Genomic DNA, 12073 nt, shown 5'->3' on the forward strand with positions numbered 1-12073 from the left:
TGAGGGCAAACAAATGTAAATGTCCTAGAAGGAAAACTTGAAGAAAGATTTGATGCTGAAGAACAGAATATTGTGGGACAAAGATGATGATTCTCTTCAAGTATTTAAAGAGTTGTCATGTAAAATACAGGACAGACATTTTGGCTTGTTGTAGAAGACATGATAGGAATCAATGGATTTTAAAAAATCATTTGGAAATCAGAATATATTTCTTAAAAAAAATTGTGGTAAAAGAGCTGCATTGGGAGGTTGAAGTTTCCTTCATTTTAAATATTTAAACCAAGGTTAAATAACCATCAGAAATGTTGTAATGGATTTCTACAATTGGCAGGGGAACTGGATGTTCTTCAAGATTGTTTTCAATTTTTACATTCTATGTTTCTTTCCTTCCATAGTTTCTTTTTTGTTCAAGTTTTTCTATTTTTCAGTATAAACCATTTATCCTATAAGATTTATCAGAGAATCAAGCCAAGGTTCATGTTATTCCTCAAGAACAGTAATAAAAAAGTATGGAACGAATAGTAAAAAAACCCAAGGTTTTTTTTAAAATGGGTTAAGTAAATTAATCAGAAAGCTAAGTAAAAGTCAACACCCAGAGTAAGAAATTAAAGATGGCAGGTGGCTATGCTTTTCCTTGTCTATGTACTATCAATTGTTGAGATAACATTCCATTCTTTGATCCTATGTAAATATAAATGATGTACAACTTATATATCAGCAAACATAGCTTTCCATTCAATTGGAATACCATATATAACCTGGAATTATAAAGATTACATGTACCTTTTAACTTTTCCCTCACTTTTAAACATCTAGTAATATGCTGAAAATAAATTTAATTTGCTGTCTTTAGGATATGCTTGTAAATTAGAATTTAAAAAATTCAGTAAATCAAGAGTAATGCAAAACCGGGAATCCTTAATAAAAGACAGTAAAAAGAAAATGGAACACCTATCTGTATACCACTTTATAAAGCCTTAGCTTTATATAGCCTTAGTAAGGCCAAACTTGGAATACTACATCCAGTTTTGGTTACCACAATATAAAAAAAGACGTTGAGACTCTGGAAAGAATGCGAAGAACAACAAAGGTGATTAGGGGCCCGGAGGTTGAAACATATGAAGAACAGTTGCAGGAATTGGGTATGTCTAGTCTAATGAAAAGAAGAACTTGGGGTGACATGAAAGCAGTGTTCCAATATTTGAGGGGCAGCCACAAAGAAGAAGGGCTCAACCTATTTTCCAATGCACCAGAAGGCAAGACAAGAAACAATGGATGGAAACTAAACGAGAGAAGCATCCTAGAACTAAGCAGAAATTTTCTAACAGAACAATTAACCAGTGAAACGGCTTGCCTTCAGAAGTTGTAGGTGCTCCATCACTGCAGGCTTTTAAGAAGAGACAACAGGACAGCTATTTTGTCTGAAATGGTATAGGGTCGTCTGCTTCAGCAGGGGATTGGTCTAGACTCTAGAAGACCTCCAAGGCCCTTCGTACTCTGTTATTCTGATCACTCAGAGTTAACAATGTCTTGATGGCACATAATTTGTCAATTACTTTATTTTTTGTGTTTCAGAAGAAACCAAAGATACAGAGGTTCCTACAGTGCCTCACAATAGTCAGCTAACTTGGAAACAAGGCAGACAGTTGCTAAGACAGTAAGTATCATATATTGGGTTTGAAGGTCATTGTACATTGAAGCATAAGTGTACGTGTTGTACATTGTATATTGAATTACATAAGTTCTGATGTAATTGTAAACACTCGCTTGAACTCAGTAACTAGCAATTAATCTAAAATAAGTAAGGAATTTTTTTCTTGGAATAGATTTACCTAAAAATTCATGTGAATTAAACTTCCTAGAAACAAAAAGCAGTGCCATAAGCTTTAGGATGTTCTTCAAACAATATGCTAAGAATAGCTGTATTTTAAATTGCCGTAGAGAACATCTTAGATGGATTGTGTGTGTGCATGACTATAATTCTACTTTTTTTATCTTTTAGATATCTTCAAGAAGTAGGTTACACGGATACAATATTGGATGTACGATCACAGAGGGTGAGGTCTTTACTTGGACTTTCCAATTCAGAACCAAATGGCTCAGTGGAGACAAAAAAATTAGAACAGATTCTTAATGGAGGAGAATCTCCCACATCAAAACAAAAGGGACAAGACATGAAAAGGTAGGCAAAGTACTTATTTATTTTTATTTAGCGTATGGCTGGTCACACACAGAATTAAAAGCACTTCATATTTACAAGTTAGAACAGTTAAAACAATTTTTTTAAAAAAAGAAGCAATTATAAAACGTAAGAGGAAAACAGAAATAACATTTCAGAGTTTAATGTTGAGTTTGGAGATCCAGTCAGTAGCTGCCGTTGTTACGCAGAGGAAGTCCTTAAAATCTCCTGGGTATCTTCTATTAGTACATTCCCTCACTATATGTTGGATAGTCTGTCGGGGAGCCCCGCAATCACAAAGTACTATAAATGTTTAGCAAGAGTGACTGCCTTCAAAGATATATCTGATAACTAATTTGTTTGCATGCTATGGTTTTTTTAAAAATAAATATTTGTACACAAAATTAAAACAGTTATACTGGTTGTCCTTGATTAAAAATATGTATCTATTTTTGTAAAAAAAAATAAATCTTATATCTCGTCTGAAATAAATTCTGCACCTGCATAATTTAGGGACATTCGCAAGAACTTGAGGAAGGAACAAAGAGTTTCTTTTAACTGACAATTAAATAATTTATTGCTAGGCTTCTAATCATAGCCATATAATTATGACTACATAATAGTCATACTACTTCACGTTTAAAATTGTTTATTTTCTGAAAATCTTCATTATGTGACAACTAACAATTTGTGTATTAAAAAGATTCATACAAGTTATTTTTTATCTTTAATGACATTTAAATATGAAAAGGTTACAATCAGAACTTTAAAAAAATCAGATACATAGTTTCATTGGAGTTTATGAATTAGAAATAAGTTTATTTTCTCTTGCAACTTCCATTTCTACTCTTTACTCCATTTTTCTAGCCATTTATAAAAATTATCCCATGTTTGAAAATATTCTGTATCTTCTTTCCCTTTCATTTCAATGTAAGCCTATCCATTTCCACACAATCCAAGATTTTCCTAATTATATCTTCTTCCAATGGTGTTTCTTCATTTTTCCAATACAGTGCAAATGTAATTCTCGCTGCTGTTAATACATGTAATATTAAATATATACATTTTTTGACATAGTTATCTGTGATTATTCCTAGAAGAAACAGTTCTGGTTAAAATCTACATATTTTCTTAACATTTTCTCTAACCACATATGTATTGTTGATTTTTTTTTTTTTGCTTTAAAGCATATCCACCAGAGGTTATAGTATGTGCCTGGTTTTTGTCTACATTTCCAACAATTACCAGACATGTTTTTAAATATTTTTGCTAATCTTGCAGGTGGTAAATGCCATCTATAAAACATTTTGTATAGATTTTCTTTATAGGTTTTGCCATTTTTCTAATTCTACATTGTGTCCAAATTTTTTGCCCAAGTTATCATTGTTTCTTTAACCTGTTCTTCTTCCATCTTCAAGTTTAACAAAAAAAATATAGTTTCTTAATCAATTTTTCATCTGATGACAATAGTATCTGGTAAAACACTGTTTTATCTTTATAAAAACCATATGTTGTAGCATCTTTTTTGTATCTCATTTGCATTTGCAAATGTGGCCACTATGATAGCTCAATACCCTGTTCTTCCAATTTTTGTTTAGTTTGTAATTTGCCATCAGTATTCAAAATGTCTCTATGTCACAATTTTCTCATAGTTGATTAAATTTGGGTGCACAAACGCTTCCATTGTCGAGATCCATCCTGGTATTTTCATATAAATTTTCATTTTTATCTTTTTCCATATCAAAAGCAAGGCATTTCTTATATAGTGATTTTGAAAGTATTTATGGATTTTGTTCTTCCCATACCATGCCATCCACGTTGTAGGTCATGTCCTTCTAGGTATAGTAGTCTTTTGTGTCTGAAGGTTATCCCCTTTTAACCATGTTAATGCAGCTGCTTGATAGTATAGAACCCAGTCTGGTAGCAATTTCAGTCATATTCTGGCTTTTTTCCCTTGCCAGATAAATTTCAAAATCGATGCATTTAACTTATCAAAAAAAAATTCTCTAATTTTATAGGTATTTTTTGGAATAGGAAAAGTAGCTTTGGTAAGATACTCATTTTCACTGTCACTATTCTTCCCAACATTGTAATTGTAAATTTTTCCCATCTTTCCAAATCTAATTTTATTTGTTTTAATAGTGATTATTTAATAATTTGTTTTAAGATAATTATCTTCTTTTAATGTTGCACACCTTGCTGTTAAATATATCCCCAAGTATTTAACTTTCTTAACTATCTGGAGATCTGTTTTTTCTGACAGTTGGTTTTTGTTTATCTGTAAGGTTTTTGACTATTACTTTAATCTTATCTTGTTTATTTTCAATCCTGCTACTTCTCCAAATTCTTCAATCTTTATCAATAATTTAGGACTTGTCTCCAAGGGTTCTTCTAATTTATATTGTAATTTATATTTTTCATCTTTTATCTCCATACCTTTAATTTCTGGGTCCTGTCTAACATTTCTATTCAGCGCTTCCAGAGTTAAAATAAATAATAATGGAGATCGTGAACATCCTTGTCTTGTGCCTTTTTTAATATTAAAATTCTCTGTAAAATCTCCATTTACAATTACTTAGCCATTTGTCTATGGTAAATTGTTTTGATTATATTTATAAAGTTTTCTCCAAAGTCCGTATAGTTTAACTGTTGTACCATAAATTGCCAGTTCACATCAAAAGCTTTCTGCGCATCTAAGAAAATTAATGCCATTTGTTTCCCTGGATGCATTTCGTAATATTCCAAAGTATCTAAAACCATTCTTAGGTTGTTCTTTATTTGTCTTTTTGGTAAGACTCCATTTTAGTCTGGATGTATAAATTCAATAAAAAATCTCTCCAGTCTATCTGCTATTATTGAAGCAAAAATTTTGTAATCCACATTTAATAAAGATATTGGTATATAATTCTTTATCTGAGTGAAATCTGAATTTTCTTTTGGTATTAAAGCAGTATTGGCTTCTGTCCGTGTATTTGGTAGTTTGGCCTCTACTAATACTTCATTACATACTTCTTGCATAAAAGGGCTTAGTATATCTTGTAGGCTTTTATAAAATTCTGCAGGTAGCCCATGTGGGCTTGGGTCTTGTCATTTTTTTGTCTTTTTATACCTTCTGTCAACTCCATCACTGTTATTTTTTCATTTAACATGTTTCTGAAATTCTCTGAAATCTTTGGTAGGTTAGCATTTTCTATATAATGCCTTATTTTTTCCTGAGTGTTTTCTTCTCTATCATAAAGTGTTTCCTAAAATTCTTTAATTATTTTTTTATTATATCATTTTGACATTGTAAATCGCCTCTCACATCTTGCAGTTTATTTATCTGTTTTTTCTCTCTTTCTTTTTTCAGTTTATAGGCTAACCATCCACCCGGCTTATTAGCATTTTCAAAAATGTTTTGTTTTGCTCTTGATTTTTTGAGGCATTTCTTCAGCTTCTATTAAATTTTAATTTGTGTTTTATTATTTCTATTTGTTTTTTGAGCATCTTCTTTTGTGGATCTCTTTTTAGTTCTAATTCTAATTTCATCAATTCTTCCTTTAGCTTCATTTGTTCTTGTTTTTTTTCCTTTTTATTTTTCACCATATAACGTATGGCTAATCTTCTAAAATATGCTTTGGCTGTGTCCCAAATGTTTTGGAGTGATGTATCTTCTTTCTTATTTTCTTTAAAGAAAATTCCATTTCCTTTGCTACTTTTTGTATAAATTCTTTCTCTTTCAATAGAGATTGAGTCAATGTCCATTTTAATTTTTTCTTTGTTCCTCTCCATGTCATCTTTATTGGATTGTGATCCATCCATACATTAGTTTCTATCTCAATCTCTTGAATGTTCATTCTTAGTTCAGCAGATACCCATATCATATCGATTCTAGACCATGATTTATGCCTACTTGAGTAAAATGTATATTGAGATTTCTTTAGACCACAGTTATTTCTGACATTGTACGCTATTTTCTTTTTGTAGGAACCCCAGTGATGTTCTTGAAACATTTAATTTTTTGGAAAATGCAGATGATAGTGATGAAGAGGAAGAGAATGATATTATAGAAGATATTACAGAAGGAAAAGAAAAACATCGGATGAATAAAAAGCACAAAGTAAAAAGACCCAAAAGTTTTATTAACTACTGTTAATTTAAAGATTCTGTTACTCCTTTTTGTCTTTTTGTATAGAGAATCATTACAATAAAATGCCATTCATGGAATAGATAAATTGAGCACCTTGATATTGTTGGTATTTCTGTTATCAATACTTTGCATAGGCATTATGAATGGAGAAATAGTGTTGATAAATACTTGATTCTAAGTATATCTATCTGGCTGCCAATTTTGTACTGCAGCATAATTTTCACCTACCATAGTCATGTTAATGGGACTGTTTGTGCATGATGGACTAAAAAAATAAACAGAATAACGTATCTTTTGGCCATCCTGAGAAAGGGGAAGAGAAGATTACATCAAACTGCCCCATGAATGATAGTATCTTTAATGGTGTTTCTGTCAAAACTGACTTGTAGATTGGAAATGAAGGACTAGCTGCTGACCTTACTGATGACCCAGACACAGAAGAAGCTTTGAAAGAATTTGATTTCTTAGTAACAGCAGAAGATGGAGAGGGAGCAGGAGAAGCACGGAGTTCAGGGGATGGGACAGAATGGGGTAAGAAACAAAAAAAAAATGGTAGGAAAACTAAAGAATTTGAAAGAGATAAATATATATATTTCAGTTATATTAATTTAAATTTGTATTCTCTTTTCTCTGTGATACTTTTAGTCATTTAAATCTTTCTTGATGGTTATTGTTTTATTTTTTCATTTTTTTATTCTTCCTGCAGAAGTAAACCATGCATTCGTCAAATCATTTTGATATTTTTAAGCAGTTTGTTTTGTATATCTTAGGATTGTTCTTTAAAACAAAGTTATGAAATAAGAGTGTTCTTAATGCACTCCTTAATAACACTGGCAGTTATTTTAGACATACAAATTGGCACAGAAATATAGTGCATTACATGTTACATGTCCGCATGGAAAATCTTAGAATTTTTTTTTAGTAATGCATGCTTACCTTGAATTTCCACTGAAATTGATGGATCTTGCTAAGGTATTGTGTTTTCTAAATTAAACAAATTTACTCATTCTGTAGATCACCACTAACAAAAATACCCTTCAACTGTTTTTTGCAACACTCAGAATGTTGCCTAGCATTCAATTGAAAGATTAAATTTTTGATTACTTGTTAACAACACGAGGTTCTGTTTTTCATGCCCTTTCCATAGGTTTACTGTGTTGTCAGTGGAGCTCAGTTGTGTGCAAAAATGCTTTTTAATGTAAATTTCTTTTTCTGCAATGGATTGTGGGTTCCCGTACTTGTAAAGCAACAGGAAATGGCTATATTTTTATTTTTTTCAAATCCATATTATATGTTTTTATTAACCTCCAAGTTGTTTTCAAAAGAGCAAGAATGCAACCGAAAATAACAAATATATTAACATTATTTTACTCACTTATTTTTAAGATTCCTGTTCTAGATATTATTCAGAGGATGTCTTGAAACAAGATAGGAAATATATAATTTGAAAAACAAAAAATTGCAGAGACTTATTGGATTTAAACTTTTTGTTCTATATAGAATATACTTCTGATGTGCAGGGTACAGGATCCTCTGTAAAAGTGTAAGATGGGAAAAGTAGCAGGAAGTAGGATTGATGTTAGATGTAGATGTATGTTTTAAAATATACCATTTTAGCAATGATCTGCCTTTTTCTGATACAACATTTTATACTTAAGTTGAATACTTTGGATTACATCCAGAAAAGTACTTATGTAAGGGATAGGTGGAAGAGGACTTCCCCACTCTTAGGTTTTTGCTGTAGCCTACCTGATTAAGAAAAGGCTCAAAACTGCAACAGTTAAAGTTTTGGGGAAGTTCTCCATCTACTAAATTCTCTTAATCTTATGTAGAGATTGAATTTGTTACTGTTTCGCATTTCTTCAGTGCATGTATGAATCAACACATTTGCATAGTTGATATTATTATTATTCACAATTGCCAAGTTGATAACTTCCTCTTAGCTAATGAAATTAGCCTTCTGTTTCATGAGAGATAGGTAAGAAAGATTTCAGTGAATTTATATTTTCTTACTAGAAAAGAGTTTTTACCTATTGAGTAAAGACTCATTCAGTTACATTTGCAAAGTTGTGACTTATACATTAAACAATTTTCCTATTCCATAATTAATAATAGTATACATATAAAAAGGTTAGGAAGTTGAAAATAACTAATTTCAAAAGTTTGTGTATTTTGCCTCCTTGTAAATTTTTGTTGTTCGTAGTTTAATCCACTAAGCTGTCAAGGAAAGGGGAATATAAAAGTACATGTAATGTCATAAGTATAGCATAGTGTTATTAGACAAGAATTTTGAAATTGAGGTCATATTTTCCTTCCTTAAGTGACATTAGGAGTGTATTTCTAATTTATCTTAGAGGGCAGACAGTAGCAGTAAAGAGGCAATAATGCTTTTTTGTTTGAAGTTCTATCTCAAAGAAAGTTTTAGTTTTCTAGAACTAACATAATGGATGCAAGAATTATTAATTTGAAAGTATGAACCATCTTGTTAATAAGGACATAACATTAACAAAACTGTGACCATTTAGGAAATATTTTAATCATCTCATTTATTCATTACATTCAAAAAGCCTTAGCTGTGAAATTTCTTTTTCAAAATATTTTATTAGTGTTCTAATTTTTTTGTGGTTACAAGTAAGCAGTGCTGAGTTCAGTAAACTTAGTCCCAAGTAAGCTAAGACAATATTAAAGCTTTCATCTTATTCTTCTCCATTAGCTCATGCTTGTTAGCAGGTAGAAATGTACTTCATTTTAAAATAAAATTATTGACACTAGCTTCAGTATTCTTTTCCCAATGAGATTTCCAAGTAAAATATGTTACTTTTCTGGGCCTAAAGGGACAAACATTCAAGCATTGATTATGGATTTACACGTCTGTTTCAGCTATCATTCTCTGCCATCCTTCATTTGCTATGGCTGGTTGGGTTGTGGTGAATAAAAAGAAGCGTTCAGTAAATAAAGTTTGAAGACGTCTTACAATATGCCAAACTATCCATGTGATATTAACATTTTAATAATCTTAACAGAAGAACACTTTCTATTGCCTTTATTGCTGGATTTATTTTAGAGCTACTAGATATCATTGCATGGAGAATTAAGAATAGAGGGGAAATGCATGATTTCAGAATTCAGTTTGCACTTCCTAAAAGGTATTGCATGAAATAAATTTATTTGCTTATTTAAGTCTGCCTGAATAATTTGTTAATAATGTCTTACTAAAGTTGCAGTAATTGCATACATTAGTTTTAATCAATTAATTTCCTATAATTGAATATGAAAGACATTCAAATTACCAATTACCATAAAATGACAACTTGAAGCATTATACCAAATGGTACAAGAAACTGCACCTTTAAAATACTGGAATGTTTTTGAATAACACTTTTTATTGATTAACCTGTTAACGCTCACAAATAGTTTGCATTCCCAATTGTTGATTTTTTTTTCTTTTAATAATATGTTGCATGTAGACAAAGATGACCTGTCCCCAACTGCTGAGGTTTGGGATGTAGACCAGGGACTAATAAGTAAACTGAAGGAACAGTACAAGAAGGAACGAAAGGGGAAGAAAGGGGTGAAGAGTAAGTGCAGATTCTGAATCTTGAAACAATTTTCTGACATCTTGTGGAAAACAATGTATTTGTCATCTTTCCCCTCCATTTTATAGTTTTGCTGTTTGGGGGGCAACCAACTTTAACTTTCTGTCTGATAAATCTGGAAATCATAATTTCTGAAGATAAATTATTTTGAATTTACATTGGAGGGAGGAATGTCAGAAGGTGAACGAGTTGTTTTGCTTTGGAGTTGTCTAGGAAAATGGCAGCAATGATTGGAAATTTCTTTCAAATGCTAATAACGTTGCTTCTGACTATAGTTGCCAGACATTTAAAATTTTACTTGTTTTTTAGGAGTTATGAAAAGAAGAAAATTAATACTGAGTATTTTCATAATCCACAAGTTTGAGGTTATCTTATAGTATTGACAGTGGTCATCATCAATTACCTCCTTTCCTAACCTTTTATGTACGTGCAAGAAATCAGAGTTGTAGACTTCTTACTGCTATTGCTGTCTGCAAAAATTGCATGGAATGCAGGTTTATTTTGTAGATAACATTCGTTTGGAAAACAAATCAAGTGATAGGAAAGATTTGTTGGAGAAGAGACTGATGGATTTGATTTGAATTGATTTGGTAAAAGCAAGAGCAATCACTTCTGTTACTCTGCAGTATTGCTACAAGAACTGATCCTTTGTTTTCCTTAATTTCCCTTCAATGTATGGAATTCTAAAAGAAAAATTAATTAATGGTGAAAGCTATTCCTATTATTGGCTAACAAATTTATTTATGAGTTCTTAATTTTGGACTGAAAATCATTTTAAAGCTTAATTTATACCATATTTAATAAAATGTCATCACTCTCTTTCACTGAACATAACTCTTAAACTAGGAGATGTATAGTCCAGAGAGGAAGAGTTCATAGAAGAGAATATACTACAGCAAGCAATGGCAGAGCACTTATTTGTCAGATGAAAAGGGTTATTATTATTATTTGTTTATATATTTGATTCTATCTTGGTGCTGCCCAACTCTGGAAGCTTGCAATGTAATAATATACATATACTGAATAGTAAACAATATAAGGAAAACAAGTTAAAAATGCAATCAAAGAAAATAAAAGTACAATTAAAGAAATAATGAAAAATCCAGAGAACCAGGCCCCCAAAGTATGCAACATACATGAAGCACATCTACCAAAAGGTTCCATTCATGCTACCTCCAGGTTGGGAGAACAATCGCATCTTTGAAGCCCTCTGTAATGCTATCGGGGGAAAACATGGGGATCTTAAGGAGATGCTGTGGGGAAAAAAATGCCCAAAAGATTACACTGCTTTGTTGAGGACACCTGAGCATACCCACTCTGTTGGTGTGTATCATCCAGGCAGAAATCGCAGAAGATAGATGGCCCCTTAAATAATGGCCCTATGCTATGTAGAGCTTTATAGATAATAACCAGCATCTTGAATTGCACTTGGAAGCATACTGGCAATCACTGCCACTCATGAACCAAGCATGTCACATAGGCTTGCTAATACAAGCCCATCCATCACTGATTGGCTTCCAGGCCAGCTGAAGCTTCTCAAGGCAACCTCACGGAGGACATTGCAATAGTTGAGCTGCAAGCTACAGAAAAGTTAATCATAAGCTGTTTCATGCTAGTAGTTACTCTCTTCTTGATTTTAGTTTGCAGTGATCTGCTTATGGCAATGTGATATAGTGCTCCAGTGTCCAATTCTGAATTACACTAGTGTTTTGTAAGTAGAATTCTGCTTATATAATCAGTTTAATATTTTATCTTCTGCTCTATCCCATCCTAGAAAGTAGCTACTATAGTTTTGGATGGACTGAGCAGCATGAGGTTAAACAAAGTTTTAAAAGTTAAACAATACTACTTAACAGAGAATCTTTAAAAGAAGTAGAGAATAGGTTTAAGGCACGAAGAACTTAAATGGTATATACTCAGTTTGCAGGACTGGAGTTTACATTCTAATCCTATCTCAGATGTACATTCTATCAGTAGAATTTACTTCCAGGTATGTAAATGTAAAAAAAGCACACAAAAAGACTATGAAAGAGAATATTTTCATCCTTTTAGTAATGTTTAAAAAATTGTGCTCCTGGGGTTGTTTTTCATTTTTTAAAAAAATTGCATGATAATTTGCATTACTTGTTTAACCCAGTACTAATTGCATTATTCTGAATGGGCCTTTTC

The 12073-nt window shown here is 31.7% G+C and overlaps 1 protein-coding gene across 5 annotated transcripts in view; it reads left to right on the plus strand.

Moving 5' to 3' along the window:
* The window catches only part of STRN3 (striatin 3), a 46572-nt gene that overhangs the window by 16271 nt on the left and 18228 nt on the right, over positions 1-12073 (plus strand). For 4 of the 5 annotated variants that reach the window (XR_014024596.1, XM_081313677.1, XM_081313676.1 and 1 more), the window contains exons 4-8: positions 1576-1657; positions 2003-2182; positions 6146-6278; positions 6698-6839; positions 9776-9886. Coding sequence is in view for 4 of the 5 variants with exons in the window: in XM_081313677.1 (XP_081169803.1) it covers positions 1576-1657; positions 2003-2182; positions 6146-6278; positions 6698-6839; positions 9776-9886 (648 nt within the window). In the remaining variant the exon portion in view is untranslated. The remainder of the gene's footprint in view (positions 1-1575; positions 1658-2002; positions 2183-6145; positions 6279-6697; positions 6840-9775; positions 9887-12073) is intronic. The other variant, XM_081313678.1, reaches the window with a different exon arrangement.

The sequence above is a fragment of the Vipera berus genome (assembly GCF_964194415.1).
Source record: "Vipera berus genome assembly, chromosome: 1".
In the NCBI taxonomy this organism is placed as follows: Eukaryota; Metazoa; Chordata; class Lepidosauria; order Squamata; family Viperidae; genus Vipera; species Vipera berus.